This window comes from Nuphar pumila, chromosome 14 (genome assembly GCF_984573655.1).
Source record: "Nuphar pumila chromosome 14, dmNupPumi1.hap1.1, whole genome shotgun sequence".
Classification (NCBI taxonomy): domain Eukaryota; kingdom Viridiplantae; phylum Streptophyta; class Magnoliopsida; order Nymphaeales; family Nymphaeaceae; genus Nuphar; species Nuphar pumila.
Genome location: NC_143262.1, coordinates 81,656,056 through 81,680,484, shown reverse-complemented (window position 1 = coordinate 81,680,484; position 24,429 = coordinate 81,656,056). Strand labels below are relative to the sequence as shown.

Sequence of the window (24,429 nt, the reverse complement as noted above, 5' to 3'; positions counted from 1 at the left end):
TGGTAGCTGTGGATTCCATTCTTTAGTGTAAATACAAAGGTGAGAAGACCACACTCCCACAAGGTAGTTTGACCAAGTTTTTCCCAAATGCATTAACTCCTTTCCCAGCTCCTAGTTTCCAAACAGGGCCTAAAGGGAGGTGAAATAAATTATGTTAAACCCAGCATCGATACACTCATAATTTGTCATCATTGGAAGGATCAATGCACTTTCAGATATCTATCAGAATGTCTTGGAATAAAGGGAAGGCAACAAAAGTACAGGTTCTCCAAGACCTCTACTCTTTTCGGCTAGGTCAAGGGAAAACCCCTCCACCAACATTGGCAGGCCACCAGGCCCCCAGTTAGTAAAACTCCTGAGGTCCCCCCCCCCCCCCCGCCCACTGGGTAGTACACCCAGCTTTGACCTTGCGACAGGGTTCTCCAAGACTTGAAATAATAACAATATTATTATTATTATTAACTTCATGATTAGAATATGATTAGCACAGTTGGCAAATCTTGGTATGTCATGCGAAGCAGAAACCTATTCTATAGATTAGATAATAGAGAAACATAATGATGCAAAAAAAATCTTTAAAATTAAACACAAAGTTCTAAACCATTAAATGTATATCCCTCAAGTAGAAGAAAAAACAAAAATTTGCCAAAAGTTGAACCAAAAATTCTAAACCATGATGAATCCTACAATCTCTTGCATGTGCTATGACACATATGCGATCGAAAAGTGCCTATCAAAAAACATAAGTGATCCAAAAAGATGGATCCAAACCAATGATCTAATACACTAACAGCCAAGCTCAAGACCAGGCCTAGAGTGTGGCATGCTGTGTTTACATCAAGATTGCAGAATATCCAAGAGTACCATTGGCATCCCTAACTCAGAAATGACAATCTGATAAAACTTAGCAAAAATTTTATTCCTGTTTGTCGTGACTAAGGCGAGCACGGTGCCTTAGTTCAGCCTTTTTCCATCTGACAATTAAATAGCACAGTGAGAAAAGTGTATTCACCTGGAAGAAGGAAAGGGATTCAAATCAAAGAGGGTTTAGATCAACAAAGTCAAAGTTGAAAATGGATAGGTATTGATACTTACAAGAATGATGATCGAAATGATGAGAAGAGGACCAGACCACAGTACTGAAAGGAAAATACCATTTGGATCAAAATAGTTCTGGCCGGCAAACTTTCTCCAATTTTTGCCCAGGACACGATTAATTTCTTCGGCAAGATACACACCAGCTACTGTAAGACAAAGGAATCATCAACGGACCATTGCAGGCAACAAGTTCTAAATATTATGATAAACTGTTGTCAAATGCATCGACTGTATACTGCTCTTGAAGGGAAATAACTATATTAATATAAACAGAGACTGGTACATGTAAGCATTATACAAGCATATAAAGTTCCCAGGCACTAGAAACCCTACCTCTGATGATGTCAAAAAAAATAAGAGTGAAGGCAAAATATTCGTTCATGCAAATAAATGTAAAATGTAATGTATAGCAACGTGATGTTAGGTCAGTGGTGAATTAGTTTAGGTTGAAGCAGCAAGGTGGGAACACCCGCAACTTGTTCAGCTTTAGGAGAAAATGACTCCATTTACTCTGTGCCCCTGCAAAATCTTCTCCATTGGTTTTGGGCATAAATATACATCTATTACTATGTTGAGAATCCATCTCATGAAAATATGAAGCTAAAAAGCACAATAGAATTAGTTGGATGCTGTGTACATAAGTACTTCAAGAAGAGTGCTGTAGACGTGTCAACATGGGTACTGATACTGGCATTTCATTGGCTACAGGTCGAATCAGTTTTGGATCTGGCCCGATCTAGACTGATCCACTACCTGGTTTCATCATTTTAAGGTGCATAAAGGGTTCTTTCTATCCATTCTTTTTTGGTGTTTCACACACACACAGGCACATGCATATTTTTCTAAAAACATTAAGTATATATACATATGTATATATGTGTATAGCCACACCCCAATCCATATTTTTAAAAATTCCCATGTCGTACCCTATGTGACATAGGTTAGAAGATTGCAAAATTTTCAAACAAGCAGTTGAAAAAGCTTGATGCAGGTTCCTACCCAATGGCAGAGCAAATAACCATGAACTAGCAGAGCATCTAATCACACCCATGTGAACATTTCAAGAAGTTCCCATTTTACTCTTTTAGATTCTAACTGCTAGATGAGCATTTTTCTTCTTTTAGGGTCATGGTGACCCAATTTTGCTACCCAAAGGATCATGTTCGCTTACGAGTAATATTTTCCACATTTTTGGAGAAGGGGAGATTTGTGTTGCATTGTTTATATGACCTATTAAATTATGGAGTTAGGTAAGTTGTTACTTCATCTTCTTGGTAATCTATGATGTGAAGTTAATATTTTTTTTCACTTTTCTTTGATAATTCCTCCTTTCCTTTAGTAACACATTGTAATGTTCACTAAATTAGAGAAACATAGAATGTTATTCAAATCATTATATGGTTTTGGTTCAAAAAATATGCTATTCATTCATTATTTATTTCTAAAAGTCTCTTTCTCATTTTTCATGTTTAACTTTTCATCTTTTACAAATTAGGAGTTTCCTTTTTAGCATGAATGATGGCATCCTTTTTTATTTTCACAACACTACTAGCCTCATGCAATTTAGCTATTTCCAGAGCAAAACAGCTGTGAGAAAATAAATTTTTAAATGTACAAATATATGCTTATGTGTCTTTAGCAGTTTTAATTGATGCACATTCGCTATTCATGATAGTGGAACTAAATTATAGTTTTGATGAATCAAGGGGCCACTATAATTATAGCAGCAGAGCATTGAATAATTACATTCAAAACTATCGTCAGCCAAAGAAAAATGTTATCTGCATGTACATAGATTAAGGTATCAAGTCAACCAATAAAAAGATGTCAAAATGGATATATATATAGGACTATATACAGTCCATTGTGTGCACAATCAAACTAACAAACCTTTTTTCTTTTCACAAATCTAACCTTGTATACCATTTATTGGGGATCAGAATTTAGATCACCAGATTCCAACATGTGGGCAGGCTTCTCCGGCTGTAAATGCACTAAAGTTTGTAGATTAAAAAAAGCATACTTTTGCATTGAAAAAAACACAACCAAGGGTTGAACACTAGCAAATTAACCATGTTGAACACATATATGACATCTGATTGTGTAATATCGTTGTTTTTATACTTAGTTAAATTTAGAGATTTCTGAAATTTGGCTAAATATTGTAGAAATATAGGTAGAACCCTCGATGTTACGGTGTGATAATTGAGTCTGGGCTTGGCCCAGGTCTCATCGACAAGACTGAAATGATCCAATTAAAGGGTGATAACAAATTTTATTTTAAACTTTTAAATTCAAGCGAAATTCGGGTTAAATTCAGGCAAATTTTGAAGGCAAAATTCGAATTATATACCTTTAGATGCGCCTCAAAATTTTGAATTCAACAGCATATTACTTTTCCGAATTCGGGCTACGGTTGGCCATAAAATCACATCTTTTCAAAAAAGGCTTGTCTCGATGAGATTGGGTCTGGATTGGATCGGACCGAATCCAATCCATATGATCCAAATTAATATGGATCTGGACTTAGTCTAAGGCCCATATTAATTAGGATCCAATCCAGCTTAGGATCCAAATGGATTTTGGACATGGATCTTGGATCTGGATCCAAATCCAAAATCCAGATCCAATGAAAATAAAGCTTTACATTTAAAATTAAAGGTTACATTAAAAAAATATAAGGTTTAAAAGACTCCCAGAGGGATAAGGTACTCTCTGAATTTTTTTTGAGAATTTATTAATTAATAATTAATTATTTTAATATAAAAATTAATATATTCCAAAATTTACTAGAAGAGGTAGCTAACTAATTAGGGTTTCTAGAAGAGCCCATTAGTAACTTTAGAAAGAGTAGAAGTTGGAAAAAGTTAACAAAAAAAGGAGAGTTTGAAAAAGTCAATCAATAATCCAATGGGATTAGGAAAGGAGGTGGAAATAGAGTCCCATATAGGAAAGCTCTATCTCCACCCATATGGGATTCCAAAGCGGGGGTGTCACCCTCTAGAGGGGCCTCTCCATTATATAAACTAAAAAAAAAGGAGGAAAGAAAGAAGGAAGAAGCCTCCTTCTTCCTCTCCGAATATTTGAAGTTTCTCCAATCGCTTTTCAAGCTTTGAAAAAGGTACGGGCTCTTCTCTTAATTCGAATGGGGAAGAATAGCATGGATTAAGTTTATGCAATATTTTGGGTGGAAAAATAAAATATCAAAGGGACAAAAAAAAACGATTCTTTCTAAGACATATACATACATACTTAGATGTATATATATATATATATATATATATATATATATATATATATATATATATATATATATATATATATATATATATCGTGTATATGTATAGGTATTTATGCACATGTTGTGTGTAAATATCGAGATTTGTAGGAGATGAACACACGGACAGATCTGCCCACTGCAATGGTGGACAGATCTGGCCGGATCTGTCCCCTCATGTGCACGGTCAGATCTGGACAGATCTGTCCACTGCTAAGATGGACAGATCGGCACAGATCTAACAGGACTATTATGGTTTTCGTAAAGAATGAAAATATAAATAAATCTAAATAAAAATATTATAAAATACAGATGTAAGCCTATGGCCTGTTGTAGCGCAGCTGATGCATCGGCTGGGCAAAATCAGTTATAAGAAGAAAAAAAATCTATTTGACCGATGCACATGGTAAGTTTTGATTTCACAAAACTTTGTTAATAGGCAACAAAGATCAGTTGAGTTTTGGGGTTCACGCATGTCAGTAGACTATTTGTCTTACGTGCTGGTTCTCTTACATAACATTACATATATGTTGTTAAGCAAGCCTGTGCAGGCTCGTTCTCGTTACAGACTCCTTTTGCATGACCAGCTTGACGTGTTTAGCATGATCCGACTGTCGATTTTGCATAGTCTAGGCTAATTTAAAGTCTGGTATTAAGACTGCGTATCTTTTTGAGTTTAATAAGCTTGAACCAGTCTGGTTTAACTGGGAAAGTTCTGAAAATTTTTGAAGTATGAGCAGACTTAAGAGACAAAAAAACTGAGTTCTGTTTCTAACTGAGACCGAACGGGGCACTGTTCAGTCCCAGCTGACCCAGTCGGCTGGGCAGAACAGTGTACTGTTTAGTCCCAGCCGACTGGTTCGGCTGGGGCTGAACCTCTGAAAAAAAAATATAATTTTTTTGGGACAGGACAGTGCTGTCCGGTCCCAGCTGACGCAGTCGGCTGGGGCTGAACCTCTGAAAAAAAAATATAATTTTTTGGGGATAGGACAGTGCTGTCCGGTCCCAGCTGACGCAGTAGGCTGGGACAGAACAGCATGCTGTCCAGCCCCAGACGACTGGGTCCCTGTCGAACAGAAAAAAAAAAGGTAGCAGCAAAAAATAATAATAAAAATAAAGGAGTAAAGAAAAGGGGGGAATTTGATTCTTTTATATACATATATCTCGAAATACATGATTTCAAGTATATATGTATATGTATACAGAATTCAATGCAAATGTCATTTCTGTTTATCACACATTGTTTCTAAGTAAGAATGCATATTCAAATTGAATGCATATACAATTTCGGTCTATCATGCATCGGTCTTTAGACGCATATGGAGTTTTCAATTTTATCATGTAATTCGTTCTTCATGCTCAGATCGGTTAAGTGGTACATAACCATGAAACTGAAAAATAAATTCTTGTTCCTACTGTTTTTAGATGGGCCGGGCAAACAAGTGTACTCGAAATACATGATTTCAAGTATATACATATATGTATACAGAATTCAATGCATATGTCATTTCTGTTTATCACACATTGTTTCTAAGTAAGAATGCATATTCAAATTTAATGCATATACAATTTCGGTCTATCATGCATCGATCCTTATCTAGAATGCATATTCAGATTTAGATGCATATGCAGTTTTCAATTTTATCATGTAATTCGTTCTTCATGTTCAGATCGGTTAAGTGGTACATAACCATGAAACTGAAAAGTAAATTCTTGTTCCTACTGTTTTTAGATCGGCCGGGCAAACAAGTGTGCAGACCGGGAGTATATATATTATGTATGCAGATCTGGTACAGATCTGCAATACATATATATACATATGCAACCCTGGCACAGATCTGCCAAGACTCTGGCAGGCAGATCCAGTGCCGATTTGTTGAGTTAAGGCTCGCTGTCCCGGGCAGATCCACTGTGCTTTTGCACATGCTGATCTGTTAGAGGTGTCAGGAACTTTGCATGTGCAGATCTGGTCTAGTTCGACCATGCACTTACCCCCCTTTTGGCCGGACAAATTAAAACTTTTTTTAGAGCCGATTTTTTTGTTATGATACATGGTAGCACTAATTGATATTTGTCAGCCCTGTTATTGTTGCATAGTATAACTGCTTCGAGGCTGTCAGCATTGCTGTTATATCAAAATCTTATTTTACATCATTAGGTTGGTTAAAATTGTTTTTAATGTTGTCTTATGCCCTGCTGAAATTCTGATTTGTTTGAGAAATCGTTTATGTGAATTAATTTCTAAACCGAGGTTGTGAGAACAAACCTGGACTTGGCTGCTGTACTTGTGTTAAGCCTGTCCCGAAGTTTATATTCTAGTGGATTTGCTGGATGTTATGCAAGGAAAGAAATAACCTAAAAATCGGGTTAGGTCATTAATGTCATTTTGAAAAAAAAATCAATGTCTTTCTACCTTGGGCAGTCTTCAAACAAAAAGGGAAACTATATACATGTTAAAAGTCCAGATTTATATATGTCAAATGTTCAAATTTATATATGTCACATATGCTGGTTTTCACATGTTTAATATTTAGATTTTTGACATGACAAATACTCGGATATATGCACGTTGAATGTGCAGATTTATGCATGTTAAAAAATCAGATTTGTGTGTTACCCATGTCCAGATTATGTACGCTTACGTGTAATTGGACTGTCATGCATGCTGTCATGTGACCAATACGCAAGTATTCATATAAACTGTTAGGCATGCATCTATGTAACAATGTGACAGAAAATATTATGTATGCTGCCATGATTGGATTGAACATGTATGTGTTTGTTGCTGTCACATGAGCTGTTTCCATGCTAACAAGTATATTATGATCATGATTGTTTGTGGGCTGTTTTGAGTGGTACATTGCTGCATTTTTTGTGTAGCATTGTCCGCTCCCCAACACTGGTTAGCCGCATGTTTGTACATGAGAAACGTGCTGTCAATAATGTCTTAGTGTTGTCCCGTGTGCGAGGAGCATGGCTTGGACTCGGTGGGTATGTGTTTGATGCAGAGTAGGACCGGATCGAGTCTGTACCACGTGACCAAGGCAGGGCCAGGGAACCCGATCCAATGGAGGTGGACGATCGGACCTAGGAGGTGGATCTGATCGCAGGTAAGGTGCATTGGCACAGGGACGTGGCCCGGCGTACCTACGCCAGACGAGGGAAGACCCAAACTCCAGACGAGGAACATCCCAGATCGTCACCGATCCAGCTCCAGACTGAAGACGTCTCGGGTCCAGGACCGGACCCAAGACCCGGGACCACTTGCAGCCTTTAAATAGGCCACTCTAGGGTTGCGTGCGGGGGAGAACATTTTATTGAGAGCCTTTTTTTCGTGTTGTCGGCAGCAGCCATTCTTTTACCGCATTTGCTTGTTTTTTTTTCTGTTTCCTGTCATTCTACTTCCATTATTTTAGTTAAATCCCTTGAATCAAATTCAAACACCGTGTATTTCACGGCGTCAATTGTTACTCTTTCCTGCCATCGCACGACCATGGGGTCGTGCTCTTCATCGTCAACGTCTAAGTGAAGTGCGACGACCGATCTCCCGTTGCATCAAATAACGTACCTCGTGAAAACCGATTCTTCACTGCATCAAAGTGGTATCAGAGCGCCAGCCTTCCTCCTTCGTCAGCGGCATGGCTCAAGAGGCAAGGAACGATCCTAGCAGCGGAAAAAAACAGGAAGAAACCGGCAACAAGGATTCGATGTTGCGGATGGTCGAAATGATGACCAAGATCCAAGAAAGCATGTTGCGCGTCAGCAGGGACGCGGCCAGCATGTCAAAACGCCTAGACGGAATCGAAGGGCGGATCATCACCCTTGAGTCACCGGTGGAACAACGTGCAACTTCATTACCAAGGCCGGGAGCGGATCTGGTTGACGGCGCAGCGGATCGTGCGAATGCCATATACGCGGAAACAAGCCAGCCGATACATCAAAGTGGTATGCATCCTCAGCCTGTCTGCGCCACCGACTCACATCTGATACCCCCTCGCCATCCAGATCCGGCAGCGGTTGTGACTCACACAGCCGGTACCCTCCAGTTGAACCAGGGGATCACAGCAGGACCCCCCCCCCCATCTCTCGGTTGTGCAACAGCCCCGGCCACGAGTCCCTGTGGCTTTGTCGCAAACCGGGCCTGGTCTGCAGGACCCCATCGTCACGCTGGGCCTTACCGCAGGCCCAGGTGCGTCAGCCCGACTCAAGAGGGAGCTCGCCTTCCCCCCTAACCTCGTGCGTGGAGGCCATATGGCAGCAAACCCGCGAGTGGGAGCAGGGGGGACCCTTGTGGACGGGTCCGAACCCGAGAGGGTCCGGACCGGACTTTGCGACAGCAGGACCCAGGCTCGGGTCTCGGGAACCATCCTTTGGGTCCCCGAGAGCGGGTCCGAGTTTCGAAGCCCCTTACCCAACCTACCCAGTTGGGTTTGGTTCGCGGCTCGCCTCGAATCAGACCCCACCCCCTACTTTTGAGCCCCAAAATGGATCTAATGCCGACCCAAACCTATATCGGACCTCGACGAAACTCCAGTTTGAATTTAAGTCGGGTCAAAACCAGACCCATTTTGTTACGGATCAAGGGTCAAGTTCAAACCAAGCCTTCTCACACCACTACTCGATCTGTGATCCTACCCATCCCATCCTGGGTCCAACGAATAGTTTAGGACTTGACCCAATCCAGATCAAATCGGGTGAATCATCCCAGTATTACACCAACCAAACCCAATACCCATACCAGACCTAATCAATTAACCCATCCCCGATCCAGAACCCAGTACCATACCCGACTCACTACCCCTACCCTAACCCAACCCATAACCCAAACCCATATTATTCTGTTCCTACCCACCTAGACCCCGAGACCCGACTAACCCTTCCACTTTTAACAGGACCCCCTGTTATACTGGTGCCTCAAGCTGGTCGCAGATGGTTCCCACTCACGGGCGAGCCAGACCAAGGCAGTTTCCAGCAGCCGCCATGCAGATTCAGCAGGGACCAATGCGACTTGAGCGCCGACCACACATCATGGGAGTTCGTCAGCACCAACCTCCAGGCGAGCAGTACCGTGAAGATGGTGATGAAGTAGTGTTGAATGATGACGCTTTCTAGAACGAGTATCCTACAGGAATGGTGGAGACTCGTCAGCAGAGAGCACCAAAGCACCCCTCCACCTACGGGGTGAAGCTAGACCTTCCAGAGTTCGCAGGACAATTCGACGTGGAGCAGTTCTTTGAATGGGCCTATGCCGTACAGTTTTTCTTCGACTACCACACTGTAGCTGAGCACCGTTGTGTCTCTCTAGCGTCCACCCGGTTGAGGGGCCTAGCGCAGACATGGTGGGTTGAGCTGCAAAGGTCGAGGGAGCGGCAGGGACTAAAGCGCATACAGACATAGGAGGAGATGCAGAGGTTGATGCAGTCTAAATTTGTGCCGTCAGACCATACCAAGAGAGCCTACAAGGAGTACCTGACCCTGCGTCAAGGCACTCGTACTGTGGCGGAGTACACTGTTGAGTTTCATCGTTTATCCCTACAAGTGCAGATCGAGGAGACCAACCGCCAGCAGGTCACGAGGTATATTTCTGGTCTCTGTCCTGCTATTTCTGACGATTTCAGTTGTGTCACAGTCGAGTCATTAGATCAGACAAGCAGTTATGTCATGAATGTGGAGAAAAAATTGAAAAGGAGGCAGGATTATAGAGTTTCCCGCAGTGACCAGTCCAGTCAACCCAAGTCGAGTTTCGCAATCAGGGGAGCGAGCTCTCTTAGGAAAAAAGACTTAAAGTCCACCCCTCGAGTAGACCCTAGCAAACCAGACCAGTCTGAACCCGCATACCATACCATATCCAAGGCCAAGCCTAGTGAGTCTACCATCCGTTGTTTTAGGTGTCAGGAGTTGGGACATGTCGCGTCTAAGTGCCCCACCGTGAGCAAGAATGCCCATTTCGTTGAGGATATTGTTGAGTCAGTGTCTGATAGTGAGAGTGAGGGTGAGTCGTTGGTTAGAGAGGATGACGAGAGGGAAGTCGTAGAGTTCGATGGCAATGTCGAAAATTTGTTATCTATCTGTTATGTTTTGACCGCACCCCGAGATTCGACCCCTGCAAAATGGTTGTGGAATAACATTTTTAGAACCCGGTGCAACTACGAGGGGCATGCATGTGATGTTATAATTGATACTGAGGCGTGTGAGAATATGGTGTTCGAGAGTGTCGTGTCCACCTTGAACCTGAAAACGGAAAAATTGTCCCAACCGTACAAGATGGCATGGTTCAAAAGAGAAAACGAGGTTCCTATCACCACCGTTCCCGCGGACATCACGCCCCTTATTGAGGAGTTTCGCGATATTATGCCAGACGACCTTTTCGATGGTTTACCTTCGATGAGGGTGGTACAACATGCCATCGATTTTGTCTCGAGATCGAGTTTACCTAACCTCCCCGCGTATCTCATGAACCCATCCGAGCATGCCGAGTTGTTGAGGCAGGTTCAAGAGTTACTGCAAAAGGGTTTTATTCGTGAGAGTGTGAGCTCTTGCATAATGCCCGCCCTGCTCACTCCTAAGAAAGATGGGTTCATGTGCATGTGTGTCGACAGTAGAGCGATCAATTGCATCACTATCAAATACCGTTTTCACATTCCTCGTAGGATGAGATGTTCGATATGTTGGCTGGTGCCTCTATTTTCTCCAAAATTGATTTAAAAAGTGGGTACCACCAAATCCGTATCCGGGAGGGGGATGAGTGGAAGACGGCATTCAAGACACGTGATGGATTGTATGAGTGATTAGTCACGCCATTTGGATTATCAAATGCCCCGAGTACTTTCATGAATATGATGACCCAAGTGTTGTGTCCTTGTATTGGGAAGTTTGTCGTTGTGTATTTTGATGATATTTTGATTTATAGCTCGTCTTTGTCTGATCATTTGAGTCATTTGCGTCAGGTCTTAGAGATTTTAAGGAAAAGTTGTATGTCAATGCCAAGAAATATGAGTTTATGAGGTCAAGTGTCGTATTTTTGGGTTTTATTGTGTCGTCTGATGGAGTTAAGGCAGATCCCGCCAAGGTCCGTGTGATTGTAGAATGGCCTACCCCAAAGACTATAGGAGAGATCCGTAGTTTCCACGGGTTAACCACTTTTTACCGTCGTTTTGTGAGAAACTTCAGCACCCTCATGACCCCTATCACGGAGTGCCTAAAGGGAACTAGTTTTCATTGGACGTCTGCCGTGGGAAAGGCCTTCACGCTCATCAAAGAGAAAATGACTGGTGCCCCCGTCTTAGCCCTTCCTGATTTTAGCACAGTCTTTGAAGTTGAGTGTGATGCCTCTAAAGTGGAAATTGGTGCAGTCTTGAGTCAAAACCGCAAACCCATTGCTTTCTTTAGTGAAAAGCTGACTCAAGCCAGGTGTCAGTACTCCACTTATGATGTTGAGTTTTATGTTGTGGTACAACCCTTCGTTATTGAAGGCCATATCTTATTTATAAGGAGTTTGTCTTCTACAAGGATCATGAGGCGTTGAAGTATTTGAATAGTCAAAAGAAGTTGAGTGCTCGTCATGCCAAGTGGGTCAGTTTCTTGCAAGAGTACACATTCACTATTTGCCATCAATCAGGTACTCTGAACAAGGTAGTTGACGCACTTAGCAGGAAGAATAATCTTTTGATGACTGTGTCAGTGCAGGTCATTGGGTTCGAGCAGTGCAAGGAGTTGTACCCGACGAACCCTGATTTCCAGCAGGTCTGGGAAAGGTGCCTCTCCCCTGATTGTACAACTGACCCACGGTTTAGTATACATAACGGTTACCTTTTTTTAGGTAATAAGTTATGTGTGCATGTTTTCTCTCTTAGACTCCAGTTGATTTCCGAGTTACATGAAGGGGGACTAGCTGGGCATTTTGGAGATGATAAGACGTTCGCTCTATTAGATGAACGCTATTTTTGGCTCAAAATGCGTAAAGATGTTAAGTTTGTTCAGAGTTGTCGAGTGTATCAAGTGTCTAAGGGTCAACGTCAGAATATTGGTTTGTATACTCCGTTGCCCATCCCTGAGCGACCTTGGGAGCATATGTCCATGGATTTTATTGTTGGTCTTCCCAGAACCCCGGGTCGTTTTGATTTCATTTTAGTTGTGATGAACCGATTTTCCAAAATGGCTATTTTTGTCTCGTGTAAGCGAACCACTGACGCCTCATTAGTAGCTTCATACTATTTCAAGGATGTGGCCCGCTTTCATGGATTGCCTCACACGATCACCTCAGATCGTGACACGCGTTTTATGAGTCATTTTTGGAAATCGTTATGGGCCTTATTGAAAACCAAACTCCAGTTCAATAGTGCTTATCACCCACAAACCGATGGCCAAACCGAAGTTGTGAACCGCACCCTAAGGAACTTGTTAAATAGTCTAGTGGAGGAGAATATCAAAACATGGGACCTAGTATTGCCTCAAGCCGAGTTCGCATATAACAGCTCCATCAACCGGTCCACGGGCAAGTCTCCTTTTCAAGTGGTTTATAGTCGATCACCCACCCATGTAGTAGACCTAGCACCTGTGTCCAGTATCCCAGACCCAGCCCCAGACACATTTGATGCCATTGAGTACATGTGTGATATCCATAGACAGGTTCACGCCAAACTTGTTGAAAACTACGAAGCCTACAAAGCTTTCGTAGACCAAGGTCGTCGAGATGTCTAGTTTCAAGCCGATTAGTTAGTATGGGTTTACTTGCATCCCGAGCGTTTTCCAATGGGTACTTATGGCAAGTTGAGTCCTAAGAAGTATGGCCCTTTTAAGATTCTTCGGCGATTGGGTCCAAATACTTACCTCCTTGAACTGTCCGAAGATTGACACATTTTGCCTATCTTCAATGTGTCTGATCTATATGCTTACTGTGGAGACAACAAGTCGTCAGAGCCGACTTCTTCCCAACCAGGGGAGAATGATGCAGAGCAGGACCAGATCGGGTCTGTACCACGTGACCAAGGCAGGGCCAAGGAACCCGATCCAATGGAGGTGGACGATCAGACCCAGGAGGTGGATCCGATCGCAGGTAAGGTGCATTGGCACAGGGACGTGGCCCTGCGTACCTACGCCAGATGAGGGAAGACGTGGACTCCAGACGAGGAACAGCCCAGATCGTCACCGATCCAGCTCCAGACTGAAGACGTCTCGGGTCCAAGATCGGACCCAAGACCCGAGACCACCTGCAGCCTTTAAATAGGCCACTCTAGGGTTGCGTGCGGGGGAGAACATTTTATTGAGAGCCTTTTTTTTTACGTTCTGTCAGCAGCAGCCATTCTTTTACCGCATTTGCTTGTTTTTTTTTTCTGTTTCCCGTCATTCTACTTCCATTGTTTTAGTTAAATCCCTTGAATCAAATTCAAACATTGTGTATTTCACGATGTCAATTGTTACTCTTTCCTGCCATCGCACGACCATGGGGTCGTGCTCTTCATCGTCAACATCTAAGTGAAGCGCGACGATCGATCTCCTGCTGCATCAAATAACGTACCTCGTGACAGCCGATTCTTCACTGCATCGGTGTTTTACCCCGAGCTTGCTCGAAATGGCAAAAAAATTTGTTGATTACTCTTGCTTGTAAAATTTAATGTGTTGTTTACTCACATATGCATGTAGTGAACATGTGAAATCCTGAAATTTATATTGTTGTTGCACTCGCATGATCACATGCATGTTTGCATATTATGCATCAGATGATTCATGAAAATAAAGATGTATTTTGCAAGCATGTGATCATATGCATATGAAAATTTGTTATATATGTACATCTTTATTATGTTTGCATGAATGTGCATGTGTAGACATGTTTGGATAATTGTGTGATAGCATGTTCACGGTGGTTTTTGCATAAGATGCATCGGTGGTCAAATGTGAACCACTGTAGGCCGTGTGGACCACGAGCAGGTATTGCTCTATGTTTAGTTTTATGTATCGCAAAAATCAAATTGATATTTATTGAATTTCTGAATTAATTGCATTGTTTCACATTATAATGGGCTCAGGTCCCGTGATTGTGTTTTGCATATTGATTTGCAAAACGGATTTTGTTACGATGTTTTGCATGTTGATTTGCAAAACAAATATTGTTGTTGGGTTTTGCATGATGATTTGCAAAACAAATGATGGATAAAGAACCTGTCTTTTAATAAAAATATTAAATGAACAAAACAGTATAATTGATGTTTCTTCTTGAATGTTCCTTCCACAGTTGTGAATCCTAGATGGTGGTTTCGGAGAACCGTGATGATACTAAAACTCTATGTGTAATTGTGCCCCTGAACCCAACTAGGTGGTTCACCTCCTGACCGCGGTTTTAGGAAAATTCCGTCACTTTGCCTGGGAGTGGTGTATAGACACAGATGTTATTGGTATACCAAGAAAGTAGCATTAGTGGATGTTGATTTTCCTAATGTCCCGACATTAGATGTTGATTTTTAATGTTCTAGTGGATGATGTTGATTCTTGATATTGGTCGAGGGCCAAGTGGGGGACGTAGAAATAAGATACAAATTGTTCGTTAAGCTACAATTGGAAAACTTACTTGATCTCGGGAACTGTTGTGCCTGTTTTTTAGTATCCACGGGTTTTAATGAAAGTGAAACTAAAATTGTGTGCATTTAATAGGTACATGCATACAAAAGAAAACTCTGATAATAACTTAACAAGTTATTCATGCATGTGCATTGATTCCATGCATATTTATTGTTCTGCATTAGATCATGCATCTTCACGGCTTTCCTAACAACAACAACTACGCCTTTATCCCAAAATAATTCGGGTCGGCGATATGAACCAAAAAAAGAAAATCATTCTGGGTCTTTCACATGAATCCTTCTCCTCCAATCATTTCTATCCAATGCCATGTCCTCGGTGAGGTTCAAAGCATTCATATCCTTTCCTATCATCTCCATCCAAGTCTTCTTAGGCCTACCCCGACCTCTTTTAACTAATATATTTTCTCATTTCCCCATCCTTCTAACTGGAGCATCATTAGGCCTTCGCCGAATATGTCCAAACCACCGTAAACGATTCTCTCTCATCTTATTTTCAATGGATGCAACGCCTACTTTCTTATGTATCTCCTTGTTTTGAATCTTATCTTTTATTGTATTTTCACACATCCATGTAAGCATACGCATCTCAGCTACACTCATTTTTTGAATATGATGTCTCTTGGCAGCCCAACATTCCGTACCATATACTAAAGCAGGCCTAATTGTCGTCCTATAAAACTTTTCCTTCAACCGCAATGGCATTTTACGATCGCACAACACTTCAGTTGCACTTTTTCATTTCATCCACCTAACCTTTATCCTATGATTTACATCTCCATCAATTTCTCCATACTTTTGAATGATAGATCCCAAATATTTGAAACAGTCATCCACCGGTATTTCTTGCTCATCAAGCTTCACTACACTCCCATCACTACTTCGTTGCTTAATAAACTGTCATTCCATATATTCTGTCTTACTCTTACTCAACTTAAAACCTCTTGCTTCCAGTGCTTGTCTCCATAATTCTAACTTAGCATTAACCCCAGCTCTAGACTCATCAATCAAAACAATATCATTAGCAAACAACATACACCACGGCACATTTTCTTAAATTGATCTCGTAAGCTCATCCATCACTATAGCAAATAGGAAAGGGCTTAATGCAAATCCTTGATGTAACTCAACCGTTATAGGAAAATTGGTTGTCACCCCTCCACAAGTGCGGACATTGGTTACTACTCCTTAGTATATATCTTTAATTATACTAATGTACTTGAGAGAAACACCTTTCTTCATCATTGTCCATCAGAGAACATCCCTACGTACTCTATCGTATGCCTTCTCCAAATCAATAAAAACCATATGCAAATCTTTGTTCCTCTCTCTATATCTCTCAATAAGTTGTCTAAGAAGATGCATAGCTTCCATAGTTGATCTTCCAGGCATAAAACCAAATTGATTCTCTGATATCATGACAACCTTCCTCAACCTATACTCAATCACCCTCTCCCAAAGTTTCATAGTATGACTCATGAGTTTTATACCACGATAGTTTGTGCAATCTTGTATATCACCCTTATTCTTATACAGAGGCACCAAAGTACTCTTCCTCCACTCATTAGGCATCTTATTTGTCTGTTAAATCTTGTTAAAAAGATTTGTCAATCATTCTAAACCTTTCTCACCCAAGCATTTCCAAGCCTCGATAGGTATACCATCTGGGCCAATTGCCCTTCTTGATTTCATTTTCTTCAAAGCCTCTGTAATTTCTTTCTTTTGAATCTTGCGCATGAAGTCATGATTCATCTCAAGAAAAGGAATGGAGAAGTCTCCAAGATCCTGAGCATGACTTCCATTAAATAGCTTATCAAAATAATCTTTCTATCTCTTCTTAATCTCCTCATCTTTGACTAAAACCTTTTGCGTTTCATCTTTGATACATCTAACCATACCCAGATCCTTCGATTTCCTATCTCTCATCTTTGCAAGCCTATAAATATCCTTCTCGCCCTCTTTGGTATCCAACTTGTCATAAACCTCCTTATATACCTTATCTCTCGCGTTTCGAACTACTTTTTTAGCTTCCTTTTTTGCTATCATATACTTCTCCAAATTCTCATTATCACGACTCTTACTTAGATTTCTATAACACCCTATTTTAACCTTAATAGCTAATTTGACATCCTCGTTCCACCATGATGTATCCTTACCTAGCGGTGCACTGCCTTTAGACTCACCCAATACCTTTTTAGCCACCTTTCTCATGCCACCCGCTATCTTATTCCACATTGATTATGAATCCTCCTCGAGACACCAATCAGCTTCCTTAACTACCTGCTCTACAAACATTCCTTGTTTAGCTCCTTTCAGTGCCCGCCACTTAATTCTAGGATTTATCATATGTCTATCCCTTTTGCGGCATTTTCTAATTCTAAGAACTAAAATTAAGACTCTATGTTGTGTAGCTACACTTTCTCCTGGTATAACCTTACAATCAATGCAACAACCCCTATCTCTCTTTCTAAGTAGAAAAAAATCTATCTGACTCGTATTAACCCCACTTTTAAATGTTACTAGGTGAGACTCCCTCTTCCTAAACAAAGTGTTTGCTAAGATCATATCATAGGACAAACCAAAATCTAAAATCATTTCTCCACTTTCGTTTCTTTCTCCTATACCATAGCCTCCATGGATACTCTCAAATCCATCCCTACTAATGCCTACATGTCCATTAAGGTCACCGCCTATGAAAAGCTTTTCTCCATAAGATATCCCTTGTACTACTCCATCTAAATCTTCCCAAAATTGACGCTTAATGGAATCATCTAAACCAGGGTTACCGGAAGCGCCTAGCTAAAAGGGAAAGCGCGCTTCGGAAGCACGAAACGTCGCGCTTCCGAAACGTGGGGGGAAGCGTCCCCCTTTTTGGGGAAGCGTGTTTCCCTTTAATGGGGGACGTGTTTCCCTTTAATGGGGGATGCGCTTCCCTTTAATGGGAAGTGCGCTTCCCTTTAATGGGAAGTGCGCTTTCCTTTAATGGGAAGTGCGCTTCCCATCACGCTTCCCCATCGCTTCCCCCTCGCTTCCCCCACGCTTCTCCTGTTTTTTTTTTCAATTTATTTTTATTTTTTATTTTTTATTTTTTATTTTTATTTTTTTCGCTTCCCCCTCGCTTCCGAGACGCTTCCTAGGTCGCTTCCGAGACGCTTCCTAGGTCGCTTCCGAGACACTTCCCGAATCGGTCCTAAGTGGTCCCACGCTTCCCCGCTTCCTAAAATTTGGAAAGTACCTCGCTTCCCTCTCCCGCTTCCCGTATCGCTTCCCGCTCCCGCTTCCTCAACTGACAACCATGATCTAAACCTACTTGAGTTGCATAAACACTAATAATATTAATAATATTCTTACCTATACTAATTTAATAAGTAAAATCCTATCACCCTTCCTACGGACCTCAACTACATTATCTATAAACTCACGACTAATAACAATCCCTACTCCATTCATATTCCTATTTATTCCTGTATACCAAATCTTATATCCCCAAGGTTCTATCACTTTTGCTTTCTCACCTACCCATTTGGTCTCTTGTAGACATAAAATATCCATCTTTCTCTTATATATAACATCTACTAACTCTACCAACTTACCAGTTAAAGACCATATGTTCCAAGTGGCTAACCTAATTTTATGGTCTTGAACTATCTTCTTTACCCCCACCCGTCCAACAAAGTGAGGGAACCCTTGCCTATTTGACACCACATCCGGGCGAAGGTGTGACGCGTCTCTTCTGGGCGACGACCTAGCAACCCTTCACTGCTTTCCTACTTGTCATATATTTTTGTTGCATGATTCATGCTCTTAAAATGCATGAATGGTTATTTGAAGTACGGGATAGCTGTTATATTTTCTCTAAAAATGTTGCATGAATTTGATTTATGTTCTTCTTGCTTATTTGTTTCATTAAAGAAATTCGTACGCAAGATCTATGATTCTGACACCGTATTTCCTATGTTTTTCATAGCATCTGATGCCCAGTGATGAGACGGGCTGCTACTACGAGCTACGAGGACCACGAGACTACTTGACATTCTACTTTGGGACATAGTGACTTTATATTTTGTTTTACTTGTCATTTCCTTATTTATTGTTCTTAAACTTTATTGATTAATGAATAAAGTTATTTTGGTTTGGATAATGGTGGTGTAAAATCCCTTGTGGTTGTGGATGTGTTAAACTTTATTTTTGTTTTGGATAAAGTTATATTGTTCTTTAGGATTGTTTCCGCAATTGTTTAAAAAAAAATATCACTTTTCAACGAGGATGAGTTGGGGTTGTTACAAATTGAGTCAAAATAACTTGCAACCACAAGATCTTAGGTCACTTGTACATACGGACGCCCATAGCGAATATGTTCTATATATATAAGTTACTATTTTTGACACATAAATATGTCAAGAATCAGGCTTAAAAGGAATGCACAAATACATAAATAAAATATATATAAAGTATGTATATGTGTGTGTGTGTGCACACGTGCATGTGTATATATATATATATATTACTATTTTTGACACATAAATATGTCAAGAATCAGGCTTAAAAGGAATGCACAAATACATAAATAAAATATATATAAAGTATGTATATGTGTGTGTGTGTGCACGCGTGCATGTGTTTGTATCTGCAAATGTATATGCATAATAGATACATCTTAGAAAGTAATATTAAGATCAGTGAAAAGGCACTTCAATTATAAACAGGAAAAATGCTTCTCTCTTAATAGAAAATTCTCACTCTTGAAGAAGACCAATCCAGAATTGCATTATTCCAAGAACCATCTGGGAATGAAATTTTGAGTGCTAGCTTATTCTATTTATAGAGAAGAGAAGGCATGAAATGTGTCTTTTTGCCATCTCTCAACATTTATTTTATGCCCACTTTCATCTCAGAAGAACATTTATGACATTCTACACCAAAAAGCAACATCAAATTCAGTTTTTTAACACAAATTTATGCTATTATTTAAGAAAAAAATCACCTATAGTGAAAATGGATCACCAGAAAAGCATGTAAGGTTAATCCTTGCAACATGAGATGTTCTTCATGCATCATGGCATCTTGGTATGATAAGGGAAATGAGTCGAACTTCCAAATGGTACAATGACTAACACATTTCATACTCCATCTTCTAAATGGAGAAAAGTTACACTCAAAATTTTTGTTCACAAAATTTCCATGACTGAAAGTTTATTGTTCACTGTTCAAAATTACCCAATTTTGTTTCATGAAAAACATAAAAGCATGTTTTTTTTTACAAATATTTGATGTTTTCTACGAGGACTTACCATGTTTTAGATAGCCTCTCACCAGTTCTAATATAAATATCTTATCATGTTAATTTTATTAATTTATTGTTCTAGACAGACAAACACACACATAGCATATCCATGTGTATGCATGTGTTTGTGTGGTATATTTGTTAGTTATTTTTTCACATCATTTCAACTTGGTATAAGGGCAGCTTTTTTGTTTGTTGTCATTCACGTTTTTCTCTTCAAGGAAAGGCAAATGACTGGATCATTATGGTTAGTAAAGAAAATGAATTCAATGATCAAAATTTCATATGGCATGGACTATAACATGTTACATAATACAGCAGTAAAATAACAGAAGCTAATATCGTGATAATAGTACTGGTTGATTAACAAATAGACTGTTACAAAGATAATAACAGCATTGTTGCATGGCGTTCAGAAACAAGCACGAAGGTTAATTTTGGCTTTTGTGACTAACATCATGAAAAGGACAAAAAACTGTTCTGAAGTCAATTAGGAAAATATTTATAAATGTTATGCTGTTCACTTTTATACCAGAAATTGAACTTTTAAACTAAAGAAAGAAATCACGATTCTTGCACAACATAAAGTAGAACAAAATATAGCAACCCATCAGAATTTTATAACATACGTGCCAAAAGGAATAAGGTCATTTGAAAGTTGAGATGTTTCCTGGATGCAACAGCAACCACCAGAAGAATTGTATGGAAAAGAAGTAATGATATCAACCAAGGTTCCTACAGAACAAACAAGACAAGTAAGAAAAAACCAGAAGATGGAAACCAGATATGCATTAAGAATGCTATGTATAAGCAGGCTATAAGCGAGAAAATAATAATTTATCTTCTAAAACAAGTCTTATTAATTTCTAGAAGTTCCTTATTTTGAAGACCCTGAATGAGATATAAGAGACAGAGCCTTATAAATGTTGTGTATGTGCATATATAGATCCACACCACAAGCATGCGCACAAACTCCTTGGATGCATTGTTAAGAAACGTTAACATGATTCAAAAGAAGACATTCTAATTGGAATTGGAAGCAGTAAAGGATAAAAGTGATAACATGAAACTGTTCATTTTTGGCTCTCTTAATACTTCAATTGTCATATAGTAATGTGGTGTGTAAGTTCATGAACAACAAATGCAGTAAATTTTTGTGTAAATTCATGCACAATAAATGCAGTAATTTTTTGCCCTTCTTAATAATAATGAACTTAGGGAACAACTTCCTTGAAACTTAAAAAAGATCTGATTACTTGACATTTTAGAATGCAACAATGACTAATGACGATTGAAATTCACAATTAGATTTTCACAAATACATACTTTTACAGATCAGAGATTCATGAATATGGTCTAATTGCTGCAAGATATAATAATAGATTGTTTCACTTCAAATAAGAAATATTCTCTACTATTCCAAAACCTAGTGAGTTAAGAGTTAACCCTAAATTACTAGCTTATATAAACAGCAAACTGAATACATAACAGGCGCCCTTACTTTTGTGAAACACAGAACGTATACATGCAGTTTAAATTAACACAATACAACTTATTTGACTATCAGATATTTTGCTACAACCAAAAACTGATTAGAGGGGCAGAAGCTTGCATTCAACACTTCCATCTCATCACATCAATCTCTTACTGTACAGTGGTTAAGAAGGTTTGCAATGAATGTGCACACTTTGTTGATCGCCATCCTTAAGGAAAACAGTATTGCATTGTCAAACTAGTCTTGTCTGTCAAAAAGATACACTTTAAAAAATAATTGAGGCCTTTGGAAATCATAGGTCGGGCAAGACTAGCATGGCACACTTATGCACTTAGTTGTGGGAGAAAAGCTTGTGCGTTGGTTTCATAAAATTTCTAGTGTGGGTTGCCCCTAAGAAGATACATCAAACTCCACCAATTTTATAGCTCATGAGATTGACACATTCTATCCTTTTAAATTACGGTGAATTCAATCAGTATATAGATTTTGTGAATCTCCTTAGTGTCTTTGCCATTAACCTTTCAACTTTGAAGTCAGTTATATGTAGAATCGTTGCAAGGAAATATTTTCTATCAAGTTTCCTGAGTCTTCAGTGGATCTAGCACCCATGAAGCTATGTCGGCTTGGTGATCCAAACCTAGAGCAAGGTACTTGTTTTGAAGTTTAAAATTCTAAATTAGGGACATTAAATTAGACGAGATCGAGTCCAAATCGGATGATCTGCATCAGATAGACAGTAAAAAACGTGTTGATTAGGAGACAGAAATGGGGTTCCACTAAAATCGAATCAATCGCAAATTTCAGTTGTTTAGACTCGATTTGATTCAGTCCGATCAAAACAATTCACCTTGGAAACCAATTTTAACCACATCACCTCTTCACAGTTATCAAAAGGCATGAAACAACTCTTTCCATTGACATGGTTGGCTGGTATAACACTCAATTCTGGAAACTGATAAGATTCCACCCCAAATTCTTTGTTGGGTGGTGAACCATTTGTTCCAAATCGTATTATATGATTTTGGGTGGTGAACCATTAGATCCAAATCGTATTATAGGATCCCAAGGATTACACAGACATCAAAAGAAATGAAAATTTTACACTGCCATACTTCCCATCTTCTTCACATTCCACCTATTGGAGGCATATTAACTTGTGGGCAACCATGAAAAGGAGAGAAAAACCAAAGATGGTGGTGGGGAGGGGGTGATACCTTCCAATCGATGGCGTGGAAGAAGCCGATGAGGTTGTCGATGGCGGGCTGGCTTCCGCTGCGGATCTCCACCCTCAATTTGTCCAGCAGATCGGAGAGAAGGTCCAGCTGGCTGTTGATTGCAGACTTCATCTCTTCCACATTCATCCTTCTTCCCCCACCACTCACTGCTGCTTCCCCAAATCTCTCTCTCTCTCTCTCTCTCTCTCTCTCTCTCTCTCTCTCTCTCTCTCTCTCTCTCTCTCTCTCCGTGTGTTGAGTGGAGTGGAACTCTCTGGTGGACGCAGAGGACTTTGAAGAGAAAACGGTGGACGGAATTGTTAGTGTTCGTGTCTCTCGGTCAACACTGGTTATGGCTAGAAGGCTGTACCAAACGCTTGTCCCCACGGGCGTTTGTTTCATGCTCTTTCCTGTGAAACATCTTCATGAGAAATACCAAACGCTTTTTCGCTGGAAAGAGGACCTCTTTCTTAAGAGGAGTAACATCTTCATGAGAAATATGTTGTGGGAGCCACATAATAAACGCAAGAAAGCATCTTTCCTGTCAAAATGGGATCACATCTCCCCCGTGGGGAAGCACTTTCCCTTATAAGTGTCCCTTTCAAGGGAAAATAGCTTCCTTTGGGTGGGAGTGTAACAATCACCCCCAAGGGTTAACTAAGCTCAGCCCAGTAGGACCACAAGGGCTCGGCATTAGCTCGGTAGGTCGACTTAAGGCTTTTCAAGTTGAAGGATGCACACCCTTTGTCACAAGGATGCCAATGAGTCAGATGTAACCCCACATCTGACTCGATCCTGAACTCAATTAGCCAGATTCAGTAGCTAAATCTGAATATGATTAAGAATCAGATTCGAGTTCGGTAGTGAGCCAAACACGAGTCCGAATCCGACTAAAACCCAAATCCAATTGTGTAAATAGCGGGTTTTAAGCTAGTCAGATTCATATTCAATTTTATCTGAATCCATCTAACTCTAAATCTTATTAGGTCAGACTCTATAATGCCTAGATTTGGCCCAAGTCTGATACATTTACATCCCTAACCTTACAAAAAGAGCACTCCAATTTGTGATCAAGTGCTTCAAAGGGGTTTGGGGTAGTGGGATGGGGCCTAGGCCGCTAGGAAGGCAGGCTAGGTTCAAATCCCATGGGTGTCACCCTTTATACAAGCCGAAGCATGGTGACTCCCTGGGGCCAAGGGGTAAGCCTACAGAGTTTTATGCTGCCAGGACAATGACCGTAAGTACGAAAGACAAAGCCAGTGCGGCTAGGTCTCTGATCCCGTGAACGGTTTTCGTGTAAATATCCAAAAAAAAAATTGTGGTCAAGTGACACCTAAGGTTCCAAAAAAAAAGATGAAATGATTTTTTATTATCTCAATTGAAATGATGACCCTCCCAATAGGTAGGGTCACCATTTCACCTAGTCCCCATGTTCCTCAACTCAAACAGATCTCTTAGTTTCTTAGTTGTTGAGAGGGTTGCCC

The 24,429-nt window shown here is 40.2% G+C and overlaps 1 protein-coding gene across 1 annotated transcript; it reads right to left on the bottom strand.

Moving 5' to 3' along the window:
* Positions 1–648: 648 nt before the first annotated feature.
* On the bottom strand, positions 649–23,144 carry LOC149817113 (uncharacterized). Its single transcript, XM_089987375.1, has 4 exons — positions 22,946–23,144; positions 20,866–20,971; positions 1,096–1,244; positions 649–1,012 (listed from the first exon to the last, which is right to left on the bottom strand). The coding sequence occupies exons 1-4, from the start codon at positions 23,090–23,092 to the stop codon at positions 917–919; spliced, it is 498 nt and encodes a 165-aa protein (XP_089843501.1). The 5' UTR covers positions 23,093–23,144; the 3' UTR covers positions 649–916.
* Positions 23,145–24,429: the final 1,285 nt, after the last annotated feature.

What these genes read in the sequence shown, in the direction of transcription:
- LOC149817113 (XM_089987375.1), bottom strand. Translation starts at nt 23,092, where the DNA reads ATGAATGTGGAAGAGATGAAGTCTGCAATCAACAGCCAGCTGGACCTT. An exon ending in TCCACGCCATCGATTGGAAG is followed by an intron (nt 20,972 to 22,945) that starts GTATCACCCCCT and finishes TTTGTTCTGTAG; the next exon opens with GAACCTTGGTTGATATCATT. An exon ending in GACCTTATTCCTTTTGGCAC is followed by an intron (nt 1,245 to 20,865) that starts GTATGTTATAAA and finishes TTTGTCTTACAG; the next exon opens with TAGCTGGTGTGTATCTTGCC.